The sequence below is a fragment of the Adiantum capillus-veneris genome, chromosome 3, assembly GCF_014529385.1.
Source record: "Adiantum capillus-veneris isolate H3 chromosome 3, ASM1452938v2, whole genome shotgun sequence".
In the NCBI taxonomy this organism is placed as follows: Eukaryota; Viridiplantae; Streptophyta; class Polypodiopsida; order Polypodiales; family Pteridaceae; genus Adiantum; species Adiantum capillus-veneris.
In genome coordinates this window covers 145,063,059-145,087,447 of record NC_140933.1, presented here as the reverse complement: position 1 = coordinate 145,087,447, position 24,389 = coordinate 145,063,059, and the positions used below count along the sequence as shown (strand labels likewise).

General features: G+C 43.1%; 1 protein-coding gene across 4 annotated transcripts in view; it reads right to left on the bottom strand.

The window, feature by feature from the left end:
* Positions 1-22,809, bottom strand: part of LOC147461860 (pentatricopeptide repeat-containing protein At1g76280-like) — a 37,750-nt gene extending 14,941 nt beyond the window's left edge. Inside the window, exon 1 of one of the 4 annotated variants that reach the window (XM_086509324.1) lies at positions 22,566-22,809. Coding sequence is in view for 2 of the 4 variants with exons in the window: in XM_086509329.1 (XP_086365455.1) it covers positions 19,720-19,828 (109 nt within the window). In the remaining 2 variants the exon portion in view is untranslated. Of the gene's footprint in view, positions 1-19,719; positions 19,915-22,565 lie in introns of those variants that run through there. The other 3 variants (XM_086509323.1, XM_086509329.1, XM_086509322.1) reach the window with 3 other exon arrangements.
* Between the last annotated feature and the right edge of the window lie 1,580 nt (positions 22,810-24,389).

Below are 24,389 nucleotides of genomic sequence, written 5' to 3'. Positions count from 1 at the left end.
TTTGAACCAAGGAAAATCTGATGTCCTCCTAGCAATTGCAAAAAAACGTGTCGACACGTAGTGGCCCACTCCTCAAATAGACATATAGAAATCTCACTAGACCAACTGCAAAGAACTAGGCAGATAAAATCTCAGGTATTGTAACATCTGTTGGTGATGCAAAACCTACTGAACAGTAACTCCTCTGCAAAGAACTGAGAAGACTCTCTCCTACTCACCCCAATAGTGCCTACTATAAGAGGCACTTGCGACTGGATCTCCAAGGAATCCAAAGACTGCTAAACTGGCCTATCCTCGGACCTCAAGCTGCCTGCAATTGCAAGTCTTGCTCTATTTGTCTGTCTTGCTGCTCTCTCTATCCTAATCTGGTAAACTCAAAGGAACAAGGGAGCTTTTCACTACTAGAGATATAAAATTCCTTGATCGTGGAATACAAAATAAATAAATTAATGCACCTGGGTGTCCGGCTGATATACACCCGGCTTTGTCTAGGCCAGAGCACCGCCTGTGCTGTGCACACATGAAGCACTAGTGTCACCATCATCGTCATCATCGTTATCTTCTTATTCATGCCAAGACCCGTCCTCCACTGCAAGATATGTTATACGCCTGCAGATTTCTACTAATCGATCGAATGAACAAATGACTGGATGGCCTTTATATACATCATTTCGTACAAGGGTGAGAAAACCTTGCAAAATCTTCCAAAGTTTAATGTAAAAACCTTCCAGTTTAGCTCTAGAAAAATTTGCAAGTGGGACGCCAGTTGGAAATTAGTAGGGCTCAAGTTGACTAAACTGGAAAATTTCAAGTACATTAAATTACTTCTTCAGATTTCACAAGGTTTATAACTTAGAGGTACATCTCAACCTTTGGAGCCAAGAGAGGAGGCAATGATGCTAGCCATGGGAATGGTTCCTCTGCTAGGCTGATGTGCAAAGCTACTGGCCGCAGGAACAAAGGCTTGCTTATTTTTTGGGAAATAGCAATTGCCCACGGAATGCCTTCAAGAGCTGTGTGTGAATGCCGCCGGTGGACCTGCTGGAAGGTTTAAAACTTTGGGGGGATTTAAAGTCCGTATGCGAGGCTTGAGTCATTGGGTGTGTGTAGGTGACCTTACGAACCCGAGAACCTTTGAAAGCCAACTAATGGGGCACTAAATCCGTGTTGACCACCAAAATTAGCACGACAGAGTCGACCCCACGACCTCACCGAGATAGACTTGAAGCCACCGCTCATTTTGGAATGGTTTTGAGACTTTAAGCCCTCGGGCTCTGTTGCAAAAAGAATATCTTGAAACCAAGAGAGAGAAAGAGCTCCGATGGCCTAGCTAGAGAGATGATGCAAATGCAAACCTACTAGGATCTAGTGCTAGACAAAAATCGATCTAGCTTTAGGCTCTGATATCACTTGATAAGTAAGTTGATTAGGGTGGATAGATTAGGCTTGCATTCATGATGATGGTGAGGACATCATGTGCAGCCACACTAAGCACAATTAGGAGACTCGATGCACATAGATAGTGGACACAAATTGGATTGATTATTGAACTAGAGTGCAAATACATAGTGAGCCATTATATAGGCTTCTGGGCAAAGCTTTGGATGACATCATAGGTGATGGTAGGCATCAACATCAGCCCAAATCTCTTCTGTGTCGTGCATACTTCTCCATGAGTGTGTATGTGGGTGTGTGTACCATGTGGAGTCAATGCAAGCATCAACTAAAAGTGGTAGCCAAGTCTAGTAGGCATATACATTGAATCTAGACAAAATAAAGTAAGGGGAGAGCTCCATGGTGTGGGCTTAGGCACAAATCCTAACACTATTCTAGACTAATAGCCGATAGATTCAAAGATGTGGGCCTTTGCCACCTGGCAAATAGAGCTTTTGAGGCATCTAAACAGCTTGGTGAGTCAAAAGATAGAGGATTATGATATGCACGTACTCGTTCACACAAGATAGGATATACATGGATCATCAGCTACCCTTCAAGTATGGCTGGGATGCTCCACATATCATCCTCTCACCCATTGAGAGGAACAAAATATTGAGGCAGGGTCTTCAAGAGCTCTATATACACGAGAGACATGGATATCACCTAGCCGGCCACTACCGCCAAAGATGCTATACTATTGCACTCTCTTCATGAGCATTTTGGAGGATGGATTCAAATTTCATACAAAGATCCATATATAATCATATATGGAGGGATTCCTCCCATATGGTGCTAGAGTAGCAATTGGCCAAGACAGAGAGATGCAGATTGTGCCAAGGGTAGGTGGAATCCAAGGAGCGCAATGTTGGCAGATGCAGAACACATGCCACCATTAGAGAGAGGTTTTACACTATTTGAAGAGCAAATTTCAATGCTCCCTACGACAACCCTTGGGATAGTTCACACTAGAGATTCAGCACCACAAGCTGATTTCCCTATAAGCTCAGATCCGACAAGGGGGAGGACTGCAACCACAGCACATCAAAGATTTCTTTAAGAGGAACCCATTGCCCACATAGCCATGGGTCATATTACAGCAAGTAGAGAGTCTACAAGTCTGTACGCGACCAAAAGCACCAAACTATCAGATACCCAGGGCTTTTCAGAGAGAAATGACAGAGCATGACACCACAAGGAGATAGAGGAGAGATGGATACAGTTCCACTAAAATCTAGGCTTATTCTTCAAAACGCTTTTTACACCCCCCCCCCCCCCCCCCACCCCCACCCAAAAAAATACACAATGTCACTAGATAGGCCATGCACAGTCATATAGTTTACATTTTGAGCCGCTAGACATAGAGCTCCATCCTTCTCTACATCACATCAGCCCAGAACACCCTCTCTTTGTTGCATTATTATAATCCACAACCAACTCTTATCTCCCATTTTTAATTTTTTCAATCAATGTTTCCCCATTCCATCTTCAACTTGGTTTTGTGATTCCTTTCCAAGATGACAAAGAGCCTCTCTCAGTTGTACATTGATGTCTCATAGGTTGAGGTCCGCCTTCATAAGACTCTCTCCAAGGTGGTTCAGAACATATTGTATGTGGCGTATATGTAGTATGTACGTATTGTACGTTGTTTCGTACAGGAAAAAAATTTATGTAAGTAAAAATACGTACTCTTGTAAAAAGAACTCAATTTACCAAACTTCCTAGGACTTAAAAAACAAGAGAGGGCAACAACTTTAGAGACATTTAAAGACATGTTTTACAAGACAACCACATATTGTATAACTATTGCAAGAGACTTCAAAGTTTAGACGATATTGATGATTGAACAGGCATATCAAAGCTCAAATAAGAACTGGTTTGATCACCCATAAGTCAGCAAAAATGCATCAAAAACCCTCGGCCACAATCATCTTCCAAAAAAAAACCCAAAAAAAGTGCCCTGTACGGATCGATTTGTGCTGTACGGATCGTATAGTACGTCTGTATGGTCCGTACGGAACAGATCCGTACATTTTGAAACAACCTTCTCTCTCTCTCTCTCTCTCTCTCTCTCTCTCTCTCTCTCTCTCTCTCTCTCTCTCTCTCTTTGTGTTTTGGCCAGAGAGGGGCTGTATTCTATGTACAAAAGAGACCTCTGGAGATGCTCAATGGCCTATCGTCCTCTCTCTCTCTCTCTCTCTCTCTCTCTCTCTCTCTCTCTCTCTCTCTCTCTCTCTCTCTCTCTCTCTCTCTCTCTCTCTCTCTGTGTGTGTGTATGTGTGTTTTGGCCAGAAAGGGGCTGTATTCTATGTACAAAAGAGACCTCTGGAGACGCTCAATGGCCTATCGTCCCCTCTCTCTCTCTCTCTCTCTCTCTCTCTCTCTCTCTCTCTCTGTGTGTGTGTGTGTGTGTGTGTGTGTGTGTGTGTGTGTGTGTGTGTGTTTTCGCGAGAAAAGAGGTTGTATTCTATGTACAAAAGAGACCTCTAAAGATGCTCGATGGCCTATCGCCCAAAGAAAGTACAAAAGCAAGGTAACAATGTGTACGCTATGTAAATGTCAAGGTGGTTTGTACGATGAGTGTAAAATGAATCACTGGGGATAATGCCATGTGATGTGGGCATGATCCTGATTGCAAAGAATTGACAATCTCACCCATGTGTGAAGAAAGATGCATCGACACAGCTTCGCTACAATGGAGGACCAAGATGAAGAATCCCATTGACTGCGAAGAGTATGCAGTAGCTGAGTCCAAATGGCTCAAAATGGTGGAACTGTGAGCCCAGAATGTGGGCACATCGAACCTTCCACATGGTTCAAAGCGGGATGCTCCATATCGTGGTGAAAACTGTCTCGCGCTGGCAGAAATCCAAGCGATGACCTGCATCTAGGATCATATGTAGAGTGCCCACTCTATATCCTAAGGAAGTAAGCATGAAGACCATATATGTCGCCAAGCCTTGAAAAGAGGGGTGTGACCCCTAAAATTGCAAAAGTCATGCAATTGCCCCCCACATCACGAACCCATCATGGATGCCCACTCTAATCAACATCCAACAAATTGCCATCCACTTTGGCTGCGCATATGAACAAACCCAAAAAAAGAGCCTCAAGGACTTGGGCTCTAAAGTACATCTCTAACAAGTCAGATCATGATTAGTGACTGCAACCCCAAGTGCCATGTGCTATCATCCACATGAAAAAACATATCCTGCGGCTGATCCTAAGGATCCAAATGCATGACCAAAACTGTCGTTGGAAAGTTAAGAGGATAAGTTGATCCTCCCATACCTCTAACTAGCGCGGACCGTGAGGAGGGTGCCATGTCGACAATAGAAGTGTAACAAACTGTTGACGTGTCAAGGCCTAAAGAATGGAGCCAACTTACAGATGTGGGCCGAGGGGCCTAAACCCTAAGAAGAACAAGTAACAGAAGAAGTCCTACCAACTTATGGGGACCCCGCCGATGGGGCCCCACTGACAAAGGGATTAAAATAAAGCAGGACCTGCACACACGCAAAAACTGATGACGTGGCACATTTCCGAAAATTGCGCTGACATGATGACGTGGCAGGCTGTACGGATTTCCGCGTTTTGCGCGGGCTGATGACGTGGCAGGCTGTACATATTTCCGTAAATTGTGTTGGCAGCTTTTTGGCTTTGCTATTGGACCAGAAGCTTTTGAGTTTTAAAGGCTTTTTACAGTAACTACTTTTCAGGCCAAGGGCCTTTAAATATGAGGCTAGGGCTTATTCTCTGGCATGCTTCCTAGAGAAGGTGCAGAGTCTGGAGTACCGGCTTGTACTTTGATGATGCAATATAAAGAAATACCCAAAGGGGCACCAAGGTTTGGGGCCAATACTCTCTGGGGTGGAATTTCGCCACTCCGTGTCGCGTGTCGTCTCTGTCTTTCAATTCATTTGTTATTGAAGTGCTAAAAGTCTGTTCGGTCTGCTCTTTTCTGTTGGCACGTGGTGCCCATCTTGTGACAAGAAGCCTCGATACAATGTACTCAAAATAGGATAGAGGAGCCCCAACATCGCACAACAAAGTCCACTACCACTCACTAAGATCCTAGTCCAACTGAACAAGGGGCTTTCCTTGCCAAATCCACAATCTCCATAGTGGTGCCTCATCAGTAGTGCACCGACCAAGGAAGCATATGACCAATGGCGTAAAGAGCTTGCTGGCCCATCATCCCATCTAGCCTAGTTAATATGAGTCCTCTCGCTTAGCTGACACCCTTCTGAATCTGTCACATATGCATTCCAAACAAGTAGTTGCCTCGCTACCTCCTCGACATAAGAAGGCGGGTGTCGCATCAAAGCAAGACGTAATTCCTTCCAAATCCACAATAAGCAACACATAGATGGTGCCAAAGAGACATATCCAAAGGTGCATTTGTGAAGATGAATATGATGGTCACACACCAAACACCCGGCAGTATATTGCATATACTTGCTGAACAAAAGACTAACTTCATTACCTTTAATTGCACAAGAGTGATACAAAAATAAATTTCCCTTTCCCCCTCGCACACACAAAACACGACAACAAAAAACACAACTACTTAAAGAACAAATAGTAAATTTAAAAACGCAAAGATCCAATATCCAAGATGAGGAGAGGTATGTCACAAAGCATGGTGCAGAAATAGTTTCCAAGGCTCAGCCCCTGGAAACAATCAACATCTTATGAGCTTAGCAAGCAATGACTTGCTCTGTAGCTCTCGATTATTAATCCCCAAGCCTCCCTCCTCTCTAGGCAAAATGACTTTCCCAATAGACTTGTGGTTTGAGTGTCAGTAGAGCATCTAGGCCAGCCCACAAAAGTTGTGTACAAGGCACTTCAAATGCACCATGATGCTAAAGTGAAGAGCCATGCAGGATGAAGTGAACCAAGCCGTCGTAAGAATAACCCAATTCACCACAAGGGCTCTGCCAGCCAAAGACAAATGTAAGGATAACATTGGCAAAGTTTCTTCCTGACAGACTGTAGTACGGGTGCAAACTGCTGCTCAACTGACACATCCAGATTCCATGCCAATATGGAAACCCAAATATCTACAAGTCAGTCCTCTAGGTAGCCAAGTGAAATTATCCTACGCACCCACTGACAATCCTCATTCATTCCATTGAGAGAACCAAAACAATTGTGTCACTTGACGAGAGCACCACTGGCCAAGCAAAAGGTATCAAAAGTATCCCGTAGACTGTCCAAGGTGGGTGTGTCATACGGTACAAAGAGCATAGTCTTCATACTCCTGATCCAGCAAACCTCGCGAGTAATCCAAAGGCATAGTAAGACCTCTCAACTGTTTAGTCCTGTGGTGCAAGAAGAGAGACATGGCCTCGGTTAAAAACGGAAAGTAGGCTGCCAAGGGACATCCCTATCAAACTGAACAAGACAGAGGAAAGCGCCATCCAATTGTGGCCTCTAATAGTGACACTGCTAGAGTCAGTAAGGTATAATGCAGATATACACTGCAAGGGGAAATCCATCCCTAAATGCCCTCCAAAAAACCCCAATCTACTCTTATCATAAGCCTTCTCAAAATCAAGAAGCATGAACGCTATAGGCTCTGTTTGACAAGCCCATTCAATTGCCTCATAGAGTGAAGATGTTATCCAAAATACAGCGACCTTGCACAAAACCTGTTTGTGAAGCATGGATGAGATCAGACATAAAGAATTTCAAGCGCATATTGATCATGCAAGCAAAGATCTTATCCACGGAAGACATGAAAGTGATCGGTCTCCACTGTCGGAGGGACGATGTATCTCCATCTTTCGGTACAAGAGAAATAAGTCCTGAACACATAGAGGCAGGCGTTTCTCCTATGTCAAATATATGTTGTAAACCTAAAAGCATAGTGGGGCTTAGAGCATCCAGAACTGCAAAAAGAATTTGTCTAGTCAGCTTATCCTCTAAGAGGCACCATCGAGGTCAGTAACGTATGGCACATAACCTCTGTAACCACTGGCTGCACATGAGACCAAGCCTCTTCTCCGGCAGGCAAAGACTTGCGTCCCTTTCGGTATTTCTTTATTATTGCTCGCCGCAACAATACAACTCCTGAGGGTCCTCTGCTCTTAGACTCTGCATCTTGATGCTCTGCAGAGTGAGGCCCCAGGGACTCTTATAAATAGTAAAAGGGTTGCCCAAAAGCACTTCACCCAAAAGCACTAAACCAAAAAGCATCTAATCCCAAAACCTAGCGTCAAAAACCGCTCAAAACAGCCATCAAAATTTGTGAAAATCCATATAGCCTGCCATGTGGCATTGCCAATGCAAAACGCAAAAAATTCGTACAGCCCTGCCACGTCAACATCCATACAATTTTCCACGTCAACACGACCCAACTGTAAAGAAATGGCAAAGAGGACAAGGGAAACTAAACCCATAGAACCAAAGGAAGTTCTACACTCGGAAGGAATGTGTAAGGTGTAGCGGAAGTGATGTTGAACTTTGCTCAAGATGAGTGCTCCGAACTGTGCTCAAGGGTTCCTTTTACTTACGAAAGGGAGAGCCTTCCGTTCCTTTAGTGAGAGAGTGCAATGGACACAAACAAAGTGGATGAACACTGTGAATGAAGGTACTGAGACTGAGAGATAGAGAGAGAAGAATACGACACTAGAATGTTGTCAAACCCTCCTCCAAAGGCCCCACTCTCTATGGCAAGAGCGGTCTACTATTCATTGCACAAATCTCTACAATGCTTGGACTTGCCGACGATGTCGACGACGATGAGGACGACGGCGATGCCAAGCCATAATGACATCTTTATATTCTTCCGATATCCAAGTTGATGCGAAAATTTTCTTAAACTTCACCCATTGTCATAAGTGCTTCTCTGCATAACAACAAAGTAGACCACCATGTCTGTACATTTCCTTTCAAATAAGATGTCACCCTTTGCACCTTGGAACGTTCCGAGAACCGACCTCCTGAGAAGGAGGCGGCAAACTACTAAACTCAAGGGCTCGATGGGTGTCCTGATAGCCTGAAAAACGTGTCAAACCTGACGGCCTGACCCCCTTCCTTGAATTCCTTGGTCTTCTTGCTCATCTATTCACTGTCAGAAGAGGACAAGCTCTCCTCCTCTGAACTGCTAGACGGCCTCCCATGCTGTCACATGACACATCCAACCCTATGTGTCCGTGCACAAGCTACAGCATGACCAAGGTTCATATCAATCAAGTCAGTCTAGAATAGGAAGTGATCTAGCACCTTTGTGAGTCTGTTCGCAAACCGTGCATGTCCACACACTTAGATTAGATGCATATCCTCCGGTTGCACACAACATGATCATCAGTATTCCCACCAGAATCCATCAGGGGAATTTTCCAGTGCATTAAACCTATTTTCCCTATTTTTGATATTTTTCACTTATTAATTAAGTGACTTTTGTTAGGAACTAGGTAGGGCAATTTTGCTAAGTTTGTATATATAGAAACCTAGCGCTAGCACTTTCTGGCAAAGGAGGCAGCAGGAGCACCTTGCTCAACAGGCAACTTCTCAGCAAGACCCCTCCACATTAGCAAGGCTAGCGTTTTTGCATCTGCAAGGACCTAGCGTTTTCATCCACACGCAGCCTTGCGTTTTGTGCACGGCAGATCAATCCCGCCAGCAGCAAGACAAATTAAGAAGCCTAGCGTTTTGCATTTGCAGGACAACCAGCAGCAGAGCAGAATTCAGCCCTAGCGTTTTTGGTTTGCAGATCAACCTCAACGTTTTTGCAGATCTTCGCGACGGAATCAGCCCTAGGACCAGCGTTTTCAGTTTTCAGCACTTACGTACAGCAAAACAAGTCCAGAACCTCGCAGATGCAACAGATCCTCGCCGCACGGTCAGATCCAGCAAAGTTCGTAGTTTCAGCGCGTCGTCATCGCATCGTCGCCATCGACATCGTCATCGACATAGAGTCAAAATTCAGCAGATAAAGATTTACAGATTTCAGCCTTAGCAGTTTCAGATTCCAGCCCGTCTCGTCGTCGACATCGTCGGCAAGTCCAAAGCATTGTAGAGATTTGTGCAATCATAAGTAGACCGCTCTCGCCATAGACAGTGGGGCCCTTGGAGGATGGTTTGACAACATTCTGGTGTCGTATTCTTCTCTCTCTATCTCTCGGTCTCATGCACCTTCACGCACAGTGTCGTATTCTTCTCTCTCTATCTCTCGGTCTCATGCACCTTCACGCACAGTGTCCATTCACTTTGTTTGTGTCCATTGCACTCTCTCATTAAAGAATGGAAGGCTCTCCCTTCCAAAAGAAAAGGAACCCTTGAGCACAGTTCGGAGCACTCATCTTGAGCAAAGTTCATCATTCATTCCGCTGCACCTTACACATGCCTTCTACACTTTGTAAGAAATCTACTTTTCTTGCTTTTTCTCCGCTTCTTCCACCTTTTCTCATCCTCACTGGAACTATAGGATGACGAATTGCTCTAAAGACAATGAAGGTCATTCTCAAAACGAGCACGCTTCTTGGATCTGCTTGCCACCTTGTAAGTAGACTTTCGGCCCAAATAACGGGGAAAGTCTACCAATTTCGTCTTCTTCTGAGAGTGCTTCAAGCCTTTCATTATCTGGTTCATCTTCTTTTCAAGAGCGTTGTCCAACTCTTTCTGTGAATGCAATTTCCACTTTTCTACACTTGACTCGTCTCTCGGTTGCCTTCCCGAGTTGAGAGGAGAATCAATGGTCTCTCGCCATCTCGAGTGAATCTCATCCATCGGGTAAGTCTTCAGATGCTTCACATATTGCGGGTTCTGAGAGTAATTTATCAATCTTTTCACACACTAGTCAACCTGCAGTTGACGTAGTACTCCGCTCTAACAAAGTTCGTTGCCAAAAATTTGTCTGGTCTTCATTGGTTTTTGTAGTTCCCACACATGATTTCAACTCCTCTTCACCTTCCCGCAGAGAGGAGTGGTTTCTGTAGGATTCCATGTGTGTTGTAGAAGGGATCGGATCCTCCGTAGAAGAAGAATCTTTCTGAGCTCTCATACCACTGTTACAGGCTTGGACACTCCAAGCGAGAAATCAATAGCAACACACGAACAGAAACTGCAAAATCGGCGAACTTTACACAGAGATAGAGAGAGACAGAGAGAGAGAGAGTCGACACGGCACGGCGGAGTTCCACGCCAAGACGCACTGGCCCCAAAGACGCGCCCCTTTCTTTATTATTGCTCGCCGCAACAGTACAACTCCCAAGGGTCCTCTACTGCGTCCAGATGCTCTACACAGTGAGGCCGCAGGGGCTCTTATAAACAGTACAAGGGTTGCTCAAAAGTACTAACCCCAAAAGCATCTGATCCCAAAAGCTAGCATCAAAAACTGCTCAAAACAGCCAAATTACTAACTTGTGATCTCATAATGCCTGAAAGACTTGAAGCAGATGATCTCTAAAGAAAGTGCCAACAAACAGCCTGTACTCTCGAAAAATCCTGTCCATCATTCTAAATGTCGCAAGAGCATTGGTTAAGCCAAAAGGCATCACCAAAAACTCAAATAACCCAAAAGTCGTTCGAAAGGCTGTCTTGTAGACGTCTTCTGGCGCGATTCGGATATGATGATATCCACTTTTCAAGTCGATCCTGCTAAAGCACGAGGATCCCTGAAGTCGGTCAAATATATCATCGATTCTAGGAATCGGAAATCTGTTCTTGATGGTGATTTTGTTGAGAGCTCTATAATCAATGCACATTGTCCAAGATCCATCTTTCTTCAAAACCAACAACATTGGAGAGCAATACAGTGAAGTACTAGGCTGGACAAGACCCTTTTCCAAGAGGTCTTTCACTTGGTTCATAATCTCTTCGTTCAGGGCTCGGCTCACACGGTAAGGTGGCCGGTTCGGTGGTGTGCTTCCAGGTATCGGATCAATGGTATGATCTTCAAGACGAGTGGGTGGTAACTCGCCTAGCGGGCCCTCTGAGAAGCAATCAGCATGAGACTGGAGAAAATCTTGGCATTCTTTATCAAGTTCAGACATATTTGTCCTATCCTCATCACTCAACTCTTCCATAAAGATCGAGTAAACAAACAGACTGGATTTCATTAACTTTGAAATGGCCGAAGCCGATACAATAGGGATAGACTCGCCCTTTGTTAGGGAATAAAGGCCTAAGTGCCTTGTACTTATAACTTATAAGTTAAAAGGACTTATAAGTGAGGGGGCCCAAGTGTGAATGGCCCCCTAGTCACTTACTCATATACTAAAAGGTGAAGCCCAAATGAAGCATAGCGTGACTTTTCCCAAATCTAACGAGCTCTCTCTCTCTCTCACGTTCTTTCTCTGCGCAAGCTTCTTCTGCACCACTCTCCCCTTCTCCTTCACTCTCATTGCATAGGACAGCAAGTGGGCTCTCTCTCCTGCTCCCCCACACATGGTATCAGAGCTTTAGGGTTTCCAAGAGAGCCATCTTCGCAACACAGATCAGAATTCTGTTTTTGCTCGCTGCGGGAAGGATATTCAACCGTTTTCAATCAACTCTGTCGCGAAGGGATCCTCTCACCGTGTAGAATCGACCTCCGGTGACAGTTTCCCCAAAATTAGGGTTTCAAAAACTGGCGAACAGCAGCCTATTTCTGCTGAAATTGACCAATTTCGGGGCCAATTTGATGCAATTTCATTAGGGCAAGTCTCACAGGTCAATCTTACAGGTGTTTCCACCAACGAGGTTCTGAAAATTCAGCAAAACAGGTGTTTACAGGTCTGATTTTTGCCCTAAAACAGGGAATTTCAGCAAGCAAATGATGTATACACCTTGTGGAAACCTTTGGTAAGGGTTTGGCAGTGAATGTACGCCGTTTTGGGGTGATTTCGCGTGAAATTTGCTCGCTGTTTTTTTTGTAACAGCAAGCTGTTTTTTGCCCGATTGCGCACATTTGGGCGTGTTTAGGTCGGCAAAACAGGGTTTCAGTGTTTGCAATCACTCAGAATGGTTTCTAGCAGTGAAAGTGGCAATTTGTTGCACATTCGCAAGCTTGAAGGTGCCCATAACTTTGCTATATGGAAGAAGCAATGTTATAATGTGATGTTGCAGAAGAAACAGGCGAAATCTATTAAGTTACAGGGTGTGAAACCGGTTGATATGGAGATTGAAGAATGGGAAGAAGTGGATGAGTTGGCTCGCTCCACGATCATGCTTTCGGTGTCTGACAATTTACTCTTCAATGTAGAGAATGAGCAGACAGCATGGGGCATGTGGAAGCGTTTAGACGAGTTGTATGCACAGCAGAGTGCTGCCAGTAAAGTGTATTGGCTTAAGAAGCTTATGGATCTCCGTATAAAAGAGGGCACGCACATGTCAGTGCACCTCAATGAATTCAATTCTATTTTCAGCCAACTGACGGAGCTGAAATTCACGATTGATGAGGAGTTCAAAGCTACTTTTCTGCTATGCACATTGCCCGAGAGTTGGGATATATTCCGGACAGCTCTTAGTAACTCAAGTGCGTCACTTAAGTATGCAGATGTAGAGAGTTCTCTCTTGATGGAAGAGATGAACAGGAAGAACACCACAGGTGGGTCTTCTAATGCATTGCACTTGAGAGGCAGGTCTCAACAGAGGGAGAAATCTAACAGTAAGGACAGGGCACGCAGCAAATCTCGTAGGAAAGATGTTGTGTGTCATCATTGTGGAAAGAAAGGGCATTATAAACGGGAATGCTATGAGTGGAAGAAAGAGAAGAACAAGGGTGCTGAAACTGATGCAAAGGACAAGGGAAATGCCAAGAAGAGCACTGTGTTGATTGAGGAAATCAATGTTGCTAGTAGCTGTGACAGTGACAGCAGCACTGATGTACTCAATGCCTTTTATGTGGATGCACATACCCTTGCTATGGGTTCTGATGTGGACATGCATACTTGGATTCTTGATTCAGGTGCCTCCTTCCATGTAACACCTCATAGGGATTGGTTTACACGGTACTCAGGTGAGGTGCAAGGCACTTTATTTGGGAGACAACTATGCATGTGACATTGCAGGTATTGGCAGTGTCCAGTTTTCCTTTGCTGATAATATGACTTTTGTTTTGCACAAAGTGCGCCATGTGCCACAACTCAAGAAGAGTTTGATTAGTACAGAGCAGCTAGATGATGCAGGCTATCACACCACTTTTGGTGATAGCAAGTGGAAAATTTGTAAAGGGGCCCGGATTGTAGCCAAGGGTTGTAAATCGAACACTTTGTATCCTTTGCATGTATCTAGTGTGCGTGACCATGTTGTCGCCGTAACCGAGCAGCCAAGTGTCTCTTTGTAGCATGGCCGGTTGGGACATGAGTAAAAGAGGAATGGAAACTCTGTCTCGTTGTGGTTATTTGCTGTGTTTGAGGTATGCTGATTTTTCTCATTGTGAGCACTGTATTTATGGTAAGCACAGTCAAACACCGCACAAAAGGTCACTTTTTTTGAAGTCTGACAGGTTAGACTTAGTGCATTCCGATGTATGTAAAATGCCACAGTTGTCCTTAGGGGGAAAGAAATATTTTGTCTCGTTTATCGATGATGCTACACGTAAGGTGTGGGTGTATCCAATACGTGCTAAAAGCGATGTTTTGGATACTTTCAAGAAGTTTCTTGCGTTTGTTGAGAATCAAACTGACAAGAAGCTTAGGTCTTTGCGCTCAGACAATGAGGGGGAGTATGTATCAAAAGCATTTATTGACTTTTGTGCTACTAAAGGTATTAAAAGAGAGCTCACGGCTCCTTTTAATCCCTCTCAGAATGGAGTTGCAGAGAGGTTGAACCGGACTATCCAAGAGAAAGTTCGGAGTATGCTGTCACATGCTGCATTACCTCATGGTTTTTGGGCAGAAGCTGTGCAAACAGCTATTCACTTGATTAATCGCTCACCTAGCAAGGCTTTGGGTGGAAAGGTGCCTGAGGAGGTGTGGTCTGGCAAGCCACCCTCATATGCACATTTAAGAGTGTTTGGTTGTGAGGCCTATGTTCACATCCGCAGTGAACTGCGCACCAAACTAGAACCAAAGTCTCATAAATGCATTTTCCTAGGATATGGTGAGGATGGTGAAATGGGGTATAGATTATGGGATCCCGCATTACGGAAAATCATACGCAGCAATGATGTCATCTTCAATGAGAATTGCATGCACAAACAGCCCACAAAGGTCGAGGAAGTGCGCCGGGTTGTTTTTCGTGAAGATGTTACATATGGACAGCCAAGAAGGCCCAATGTTCAGCAGCCTTTACATGCTGAAAATGCTGCTGAAAATCAGCCATTAGCTGCTGAAAATCAGCCCCAACAAGTTGCCATTGATGCACCACAGGTAGGGGAACAGGTTGATGCTCCTAGACCGCCCGTTGTTGCGATGCAACCGGCTGAACAGCCTGCTGTTTTTGATGGTTTACAGGCTGAAAATCCACCTGTTATGGATCATTGGGTGCGTAGGTCTACTCGGGTGACAAGGCCCCCCGATAGATATGAACCGTCTTTGGACTATGTCATGCTTACTGATTGTGGTGAGCCGTCTTGCTATAAAGAGGCTATGCAACGGGAAGACAGTAAGAAATGGTTCAAAGCAATGGTTTCGGAAATGCAGTCTTTGGAGAAAAACCATACATGGGACTTGGTTGATTTGCCTAAAGGGCATAAGGCTCTGCCATGTAAATGGGTTTACAAGACCAAGGTCACATCTGATGCTTCTTCTAAGTACAAAGCACGTTTGGTTGCTAAAGGGTACAAACAAAAGCATGGTGTTGATTTTGACGAGATTTTTTCTCCTGTTGTAAAGCTTGCCACATTACGTCTTGTTTTAGGCCTGGTTGCTTCTGAAGATATGGAGTTAAAGCAAATGGATGTCAAAACAGCGTTTTTGCATGGCGATTTGCTTGAGATGATCTATATGATGCAGCCAGAAGGTTTTGTGTCAAAGGGGCAAGAGAAGAAAGTATGTAGACTCTTGAAGAGCTTGTATGGTTTGAAACAGTCTCCCCGTGCATGGTATCACAAGTTTGATACATTCATGAGGTCTCAAGGATACAAAAGAAGTAATTCTGATCACTGTTTGTATATCAAAACGGCAAGTGATGGATCTCTTCTATTGCTGATTTTGTATGTTGATGACATGCTTATTGCGGGTAAAAATGTCACGGAGTTGGATGCATTACAGCAAAGCTTAAAGAATCGCTTTGACATGAAGGATCTTGGTAATGCTAATCATATTTTGGGCATGCGTATCTCTCGAGATAGACCTAACAGGCGTCTGTATCTATCTCAACGAGATTATGTTAATAAGGTGCTACATCGTTTTCATATGGATGGGGGAAAGGCACTTGGTACTCCGCTGCCTCCATATGTAAAACTGACTGCACATGACTGCCCAAACACAGATGATATGCGGGCTGAAATGGCCAAGATTCCTTATGCATCAGCCGTTGGCAGTTTGATGTATGCTATGGTTGCTACACGTCCGGACATTGCATTTGCGGTGGGAGTGGTAAGCAGGTACATGAGCAATCCTGGCAAAAAGCATTGGGAAGCAGTGAAGTGTATCTTGAGATACTTGAAAGGCACTAAAGACTTGTGCATTTGTTTTGGGAAGAGTGAGACATCTGTGCATGGCTTTACAGATGCGGATTTTGCTGGACATCCAGATTGCAGGAAGTCTATCTCTGGATATGTGTTTACATTCACAGGAGGTGCAGTTTCTTGGATTTCTAGACTGCAAAAATGTGTTGCTTTGTCTACCACTGAGGCTGAGTATGTGGCTGCCACTGAGTCACCGGTTCCTGTGCTACACTGTGATAGTCAGAGTGCTATTATGCTTGCAAGGAATCCTGTTTTTCATGCCAAGACAAAGCACATAGAGGTGAAGTATCATTTTATCAGAAGTGTGCTTGATGACAAGAGCATTACACTTGTCAAGGTGCACACAGATGACAACCCTGCAAATCTTTTGACCAAGAGTCTTCCAGCAGAGCAGTTTGCATATTGCCGACAGATGATGGGTGTTGGATGAGTAAGTGCATGATCAGCTGTTGTATCATAGTTAGCTGATTCTTTGATCTCCCAAGGTACATTGCCTTTAGGTGGGAGGTTGTTAGGGAATAAAGGCCTAAGTGCCTTGTACTTATAACTTATAAGTTAAAAGGACTTATAAGTGAGGGGGCCCAAGTGTGAATGGCCCCCTAGTCACTTACTCATATACTAAAAGGTGAAGCCCAAATGAAGCATAGCGTGACTTTTCCCAAATCTAACGAGCTCTCTCTCTCTCTCTCACGTTCTTTCTCTGCGCAAGCTTCTTCTGCACCACTCTCCCCTTCTCCTTCACTCTCATTGCATAGGACAGCAAGTGGGCTCTCTCTCCTGCTCCCCCACACCCTTAAGTTTAATATCAAGTACAATGGTTCTGCCCTTCTCTGTGGTCAAAGTCGCTTTCCTCGTCCGATAGTCAACCACAGCGTTGTTCTTGTGGTACCAGGGAATTCCCAAGAGGACATCACAACCTTCCAAAGGCATTATGTAAAAGTCCTCATGCCCCAAATACCCCTGACAATGCAACCGAAGTTTGCCAATGAAAGGTGTAGTGGCTACGTCCCTGTCGCGTGCCGCTAGAACTACCTCCGCAAGTGGTCCCATCCGATCGGGAGTGATCTCGAGCCGCACCGCCAATTCCGGTGAAATGATGTTGACCTTGGCTCCTCCATCAAAGAAGATCAGGGCTTCTTGGTCTCACTTTGCCCCAAGCTCGACAAAGTTTTGTACTCTCGTCCATCGTGTTAAGATCGATACCCACGCAATCTAGAACCAGTCCTGTTTCATCTTGCCTTTTCTTCCACGTTCCTCAGCTGCTCTCAAACTCTCAGGCCTTTCGTCATCCTTGTCGTTCTGTGCCTTTTTAGGGCACTTAGCAGAGAGATGTTTAGTTTCCCCGCATCCAAAGCACTTTCCTTCCCTGATGTAGCGAGCTCTCTCCTGAGGAGTGAGTTTGGGTCGTGCATCTTTCTTTTCTGGATTGCTCTTCCTCTTTCTACTTTCATTTGTCGAAGTCTATTCGGCTCTTTGTGTCATGATCTCATCGGTGGGGTAGCTCAAGCTGCCAGAGTGAATGGCAAAACCTCGTTTCGCATGACTCATCAATTCCTGAATGGAAGCTGACTTTTGTTCCAAGTAGTGATCTCAGATCTCTGTAGGTAGACCCAAGGTAAATCGCTCAATCTGCTCCTTGAACGAGATCTTCTTAAATGAAGAGGCGGGTAGAAAAGAGCTCCAGAATCTCTCACAATAAGCGTCCACAGTATCTTTCTTGGTCATCTGAAGATGGTTCCAAGCAATTCGTATATCGCGTTCATACTCTCGAGTCAGCTAAGAAGAAATAAAAATCCTCTTGAATTTCAGCCATTTAACCGGTGCAGTCTTGTTAAATACAAGCGTGGACCACCAAGTTCGAGCATTCTCCTTAAAGTAAGAGGCAGCTCTCCGAATCTTAAGAGTGCTCTGAGTAACGCCCTCCCGCGAAAGCGATGTCAAACTGTTGTACAAAAGACAAAGCCTTCGAAGCATCTCTATAACCGAAAAACGTGTCAAATTTAATTGACTGTCGACCTTCCTTAAACTCTCGGACTTTCTTACTTTTGTCTTCCAGAAAGTCATACTGGTTGGCTTTATAAAAATTCTTCTTCTTTGCATAAAAGTTGTTGTCATCAGAGTCCGAACTGTTTGTATACAGTCCTTTGTAGACTGTCAATCACGGGGCGAGATTTAGACTTTTTTGCCTTTTTCTTGCCCTTTCCGAAGCGTTGCTTTTTGCTTCGCTTTTTGCCTTTTCGGTCTTCTTCGCTCGAATCAGATGAGCTAGAAGAACTGTCAAAAGAAGAAGAAGAAGAAGAACTGGGTACTCCTTCAAATCAAACACGCTTCTTCTGCTTTCTTGCCTTTCAAAAGTAGACTGACGACCCAAATAACCCGGGAAGTCAGTGCCTTTCTTTTGCTTTTTGTCGTGCTTTTTAGCTTTGTTCTGCGCATCAAAAATCTGAGCAATTCGTGCATCAACCACCTTTTCTAATTCTTTCTCTGTATACTTCCTGGAGGTAGGAGGTTTCTTGAGAGCGGGTTTGGGGGGTGGTTTTGTGGTCTTCTGCCACTGCGTGTGCACCTCATCGAAAGAGATCTCGCTCATATATTTTGCAAATTTTGGATCCTTCGCAAAATTGAGCATTATCTTTGTTGCGTCGCCGATCAATCGTTGACGCTCCACCGGAGTAGGCCGAGGCGGGCCGTACTCCTTGCCTGAATCTTCGTTGTGATCCCTTCTCGCATCTCCGCATGCAGAGGGAGTCGATTGATCTTTGCCTGAAGCCATAAGTGCCGCGGAAAAAAAAAAGGGATCGGATTTCCTGTAGAAGAGAAATCGGTCGTTACCACGACACCACAAATAATCACTTCAAACAATTCACAATTGCTTCGACACTGGCCCGGCGGAGTTCCGTGCCTAGAGATATTGGCCCCAAAGACTGGCGCCCCTTTCGGTATTTCTTTTTGTATTACTCTGTGTTCAAAGTAAAGAGAACGGGCAGGCGCTCACACTCAGACTCTGCGTCCAGATACTCTGAGTTATGAGAGGCCCACCCGCTTATTTAAAGTGTTTACAAAGGGATTCTAAAAGCTGATCCCAAAAGCTTCAAAAGCTGAAAATCAAAAGCTTGAAAAATAAAGAAAACGCTTTCTTTGCCTCTCTCTCTCTCTCTCTCTCTCTCTCTCTCTCTCTCTTCAATTGGGTAGAAAAGCAATGCCCGTGATTTGCACCGCAAAACGTGGAGACTACCATGTCAGCAAGGTCCATACGGTGGATAGTGCCACGTCAGCATTTCGCGTATCCGGGGTCTAGTGGGCATCCACATCATCAATTTGTGACAAATCCTACGCTCTCCATTGACAATCCTCCTCAACTCCAACCAAAAAACCAAATGACTTGTGCGAGTTGATGAGAGCATCATTGACCAAGCAAAACATAGTGAGAGCCACCCATAGACTGTTCAATATGTGGATCATACTGAGTAAAAAATAGAATATTCTTGGTCTATCAAAGCAAGATACCCTTCAAAGGTCATATGGAGACCGTACAACAGAGGAGCCTAGCCTCTCAAGTAAAGTGGCATGGCCTCAGCAAAGAATAGAAATACATATGGGCCAGCGGGCATCCCCACACACGGTGCGAAATACATGACATCGTCATGACTCTGATAGTGACAGCTCTCTCTCTCTCTCTCTCTCTCTCTCTCTCTCTCTCAAACAGATCAGAAAATACCAACCTTGAGACTGCTCCATCGAGGTGGTAGAGCAAAATGCAACCAGGATTGTGGGGTTTTGTGAGAGTCTTCTCCGTGGCCGCGACAAGGCAGAAGATGTTAGCTTCCACATAGTTAACTTGTCAGCAACCAGAAATTTTCGACCCCTTCGCTCTCGCGGGAGCGTTCAAACCCCGGTTTGCAGTGTTGGTCGAAATGTAATCTAGGACATGATTTATTTGGACCTTAATTTTCAATCTCAACCAAATATAGTGGCCACGATCTTGGAAAAGTTGGTATTAATCGGAATCTACTTATATTCTCACGGATGGCAGTTCCTCTTTCTCATGCAACACACACGTGGAGCAACACTTGGATCTGTTCTTATTCTCTTGCAGTTGACAATTCCTCTTTCCCATGCAGAACACACATGTGGAGCGACACTCTCTTTCCTCTCTCCACGTTGGCATGTATGGCGACCCTTGACCCTTGGTGACCCTCTTACTTCTTTGTTTGATGAAAACCAACATTGTTGCGGACGTGGGAGGGTAGGTGGCCTAGTCGCAAGCTATATAGGCGGGATGCAATAGTGTAGGTGTGGCTGCAAGAGGCATGGTCATGAGGCGGGAATTGGGGAAGCCATGGACATTGGATAGGGAGGAGGAACAGGCAACCTCTCTCTCTCTCTCTCTCTCTCTCTCTCTCTCTCTCTCTCTCTCTCTCGTTTGGCTTGCAAGGCGATCGTGGCGATGGTGTTTGAGATCTGACGAAAGGAGTCATGATAAGAGTAAGGGAATCTTTGAAGAAATGTATTTTTTTACGAGCGAGCGAGTATGTCCCTATGTCTCCCCAATCTTGAAAATTTAAAAATCCTTTCAAAACATCTCGAGTGCATAAGTGAAGGGTGAGTTTAGCAAATGAAAAGACCATGGAGGTGAAAAGTCAAAAGACTTTTTGTATGCATATAAATAGAAATGGTCAATGCACCTTATACATTTGTGTTTTTCTTCTTGATTATCTTTTCTCTAGTGTTTTCAAGCCATTAAAGCCATTAGGCCTTCCCAATCTTGAAAATTTAAAAACATCTCGAGTGCATAAATGAAGGGTGAGTTTTGAAAATGAAAAGACCATGGAAGTGGAAAGTCAAAAAACTTTTTGTGTGCATAGAAATAGAGATGGTCGAATGCACCTTATACATTTGTGTTTTTCTTCTTTATTTTCTTTACTAGCGTTTGAAGCCATTAGAGCCATCAGGAAAGCCTTTTATTTTTTTTAGAGCCTATAGGAAAGCATTATAGTTACCACTCCCCATTAACAACCTAGATTTTGGCATAAACACAAATTATAAGTTTGCCCTTGAGCTTGAGGCGGATAATGTTTTTTTTTTGGGGGCAATGTGTTAAGTTATATTAATAAGGACGTACAATGAGGACTGCATTGCCTTTCAAAGTTATGCATGTGAGCATGCTGAGTTTAACATGCCATAACAAATAACGAAAATGGGCTTTTTCTTCTATCTTCTAGTTCAAACAAAGGTATATGAAGTTTTGAAAGGAAGTTTTGAGGTAGTATATAATTTTCCTCCTCTATTTTGTTGTCCAAACAAAAAGATATGCAAGATAGCAAACGTCAATGCATTATGTGAGATAGAAACAAGTACTAAGTGGAACTAGATAGGTTTATTACACAAAAAAGCAAACATAACTAAGCATGTTAGACAACAAGAAGTGTATCCTAATTAAGTGGAACTACAATTATCCCACAATTGTAAAACCAATGGCAAATACTCATGGGAACATGCCATTGTTGTGAAATCATGAATCTTGGGATGATTGTATATGCAAAATGAAACAATAATTAAAAATATCAAGGTGTGCAATTGTCTTCTACTTGACACACCAAAGCTTCATATCAAGCTTTTTCCATGTATCAAACTCCAAAGCATAGCATAAAGTTCACAGAGTTTGATTTCCCAAAATTCCATTGGAAACATAGGTAACCAATTTATATGTGAGAATATATTCTACCAGCACCTTTAATATATTGATCATGAATATTTTTTAAATTTTCTTATAAAACTCTAGTTGTCAAGATAGGCATCTATAGATAGATAGGGATGTTGTGAAGAACATCCCTAAATCTTTTACACAACTCACCTCATTGTAATACTTTGTCAACAATGTTGTAGACGAATGCTTCTTATCAATCCAAAAAAGAACAACATTGTCAAATAAGACCGTTCTTGCTCAATGTACATTTGAACGACTAATTGCATTGCACTGGCAGTCAAAAAATCTTCATATATACATACATCACGGTTAAGAATACTCACAACACTTGCTAGAAAAGATAACAGATAATAGGCACACAACTTACAACAATCAAGGGAAACATCACATTTCCAATACATGTGCCACAATGATTATCTCTATATCCCATCTTTTATTGACATAGCCCACTAAATTTTTTTTCTCATTTCTAAACCACTCACCATGTAATATCGTGTACTAAATTTATCGGGTCTTTTAATTGCTTGGTTGAGGTAGTAAATTTTTCTTGCTTATAACATTTGAAATGTGATATAGAGATAAAGGGAGTATATTTGATGAGTGAGAATTCCTCTCCTAATAAAAGACCATCCTTAGTAGGTAGGACTCAGGATGATGTGTATTGAAAATTAGGAAAAGTGTAATAATTGACCATGCGTGGTAGTTCAAAAAGAAGAAACAACCATTCAGTATGTATCTTTAAAGAATATGGTCATGTGTGACAAACTATATAAAGACATTCTTTAAAGAACATGGTCATGTGTGACAAATTATAGAAAGGCATTACAGGATTCACTAACAAATTTACACACAAACTGTTACTTTTTCATACTAGGACAACTGTTGGAAGGGAGATAGGGAGAACGGTTGCTTGCTTCCAATTCCCAATCTTGCTCGCACCTTTGCTTGTCAACCTTTCACCAACCCTTCCAATTACCAAGTACTCACACACACCTGGACCATGACAACACACACACACACACACACAAAAGAATAAATTGACAAGGGAAGAGTGTAAGAGAGTGTAAGAGGGGTTGTAACAGATGTAGACATAATCATGGAGTACACAGAGTAATACAACATAGCATAAAAGAGAGGGAAGGGAAAATTTTGAGCATTTACACAATAAAGGCCTAAAGATTGCAGCCCCAAACTCCACGGCACCTCTTGTGGAGTTTGGTATTTGATATTTGATATTATTGTTGGTGCCAAAAATTGGAGGGCCCTCTTTTACACTTTAGTCACACTTTAGTTATGAGTGGAATACATTACTTATTGCATGACCCTTTTGTTTCCAAATTTTCAAAGCATGTACAATACATTTAACTCTTTGTCATATGTACTAAATTTTACTTTAGACAGTTTAAACTTACGACTTTCAAATGTGAGTGGGTGGTTATCTTGCATAAGGATTGCACCGATACCTTTTCCACTAGCATCAGTGACTACGACAAAGAATGGTCTATCAAACTCAGGCAATTGCAGTATTGATGCATTTATCAAAGCATTCTTGAGTGCTTTAAAGGAACTTTCTTGCAAATCATACCATACATAAGGAGAATTTTTCTTTAATAGAAGAGTAAGGTAATGAGATTTCTAAGCAAAGTTACATACAAACTTCTTGTAATAACTGCATAGACCAATAAAAGAACAAAGTTCATGCAAATTTTTGGGTCTAGGCCATGGCTGAATGGCTTCAATTTTCTTGGGGTCTACATGTATTTCCTTACCCGATACAATGTGTCCCAAATATTGAACTTCAGATTGGAAATATGAATTCTTTTCAAGAGTCAGACACAAGTGGTTGTGTGCAAGATACAAGTGTTAAGTGCTCTTTATGTTCTTTTTCCAATTTACTGAATACAACAATGTCATCAAAGAATACAATCACAAAATATTGATGGTCAATGAAAATTCTATTCATCATGCGTATAAAAGTGGCTGGTGCATTCGTTAGACCAAATGGCATGACAAGAAATTCATAATGTCCCGTTTGTGTTCTGAAAGCAGTTTTGTAGACATCTTGATGAAACATTTTGACTTGGTGATACCCTGATTTGATGTCAATTTTGCTAAAGATGTTTGCCCCTTTCAATTTGTCTAATAGATCATCCACTCTAGGAATAGGGAACCTATTCGTGATGGTGATCTTGTTTAAAGCCTTGTAGACAATACACATACAAAAAGTTCCATTTTTCTTCTTGATTTGAGTTCGTATCTTCTTGTGTGCAATTGGATTTACACGATACCGGTATAATATCTATTTTGTGGTCTTCTTGGCGTGAAGGTGGAATTTTAGGTGGTACTTTTGGGTGTGAAGGTGGAATTCCAGGTGGTAGATCATGCATGAAACAATTCCTAAACTGTGAGAGAAAATCATCATGTGAAGAGTTATGTGAGGTTTCACTTTCAATGGAAATTTGATTTAACAGCACCATATATGTTTTCCCTTGTTTTCAAATTGCTCTTTTTGCTTGAGTGTGAGAGAGAGAAGTGGAAATTTTTGATGTGCTAGTGTTGCTTAGATGGATAATTTTTTATTATTATGATTGAGAGACATGGTACATGTTTTATAATTAATCAACAAATCAAATTCATGACAAAATGGCCATCGAAGGAGTTTGTAAAGGGCCTGCGAAGGTTGTC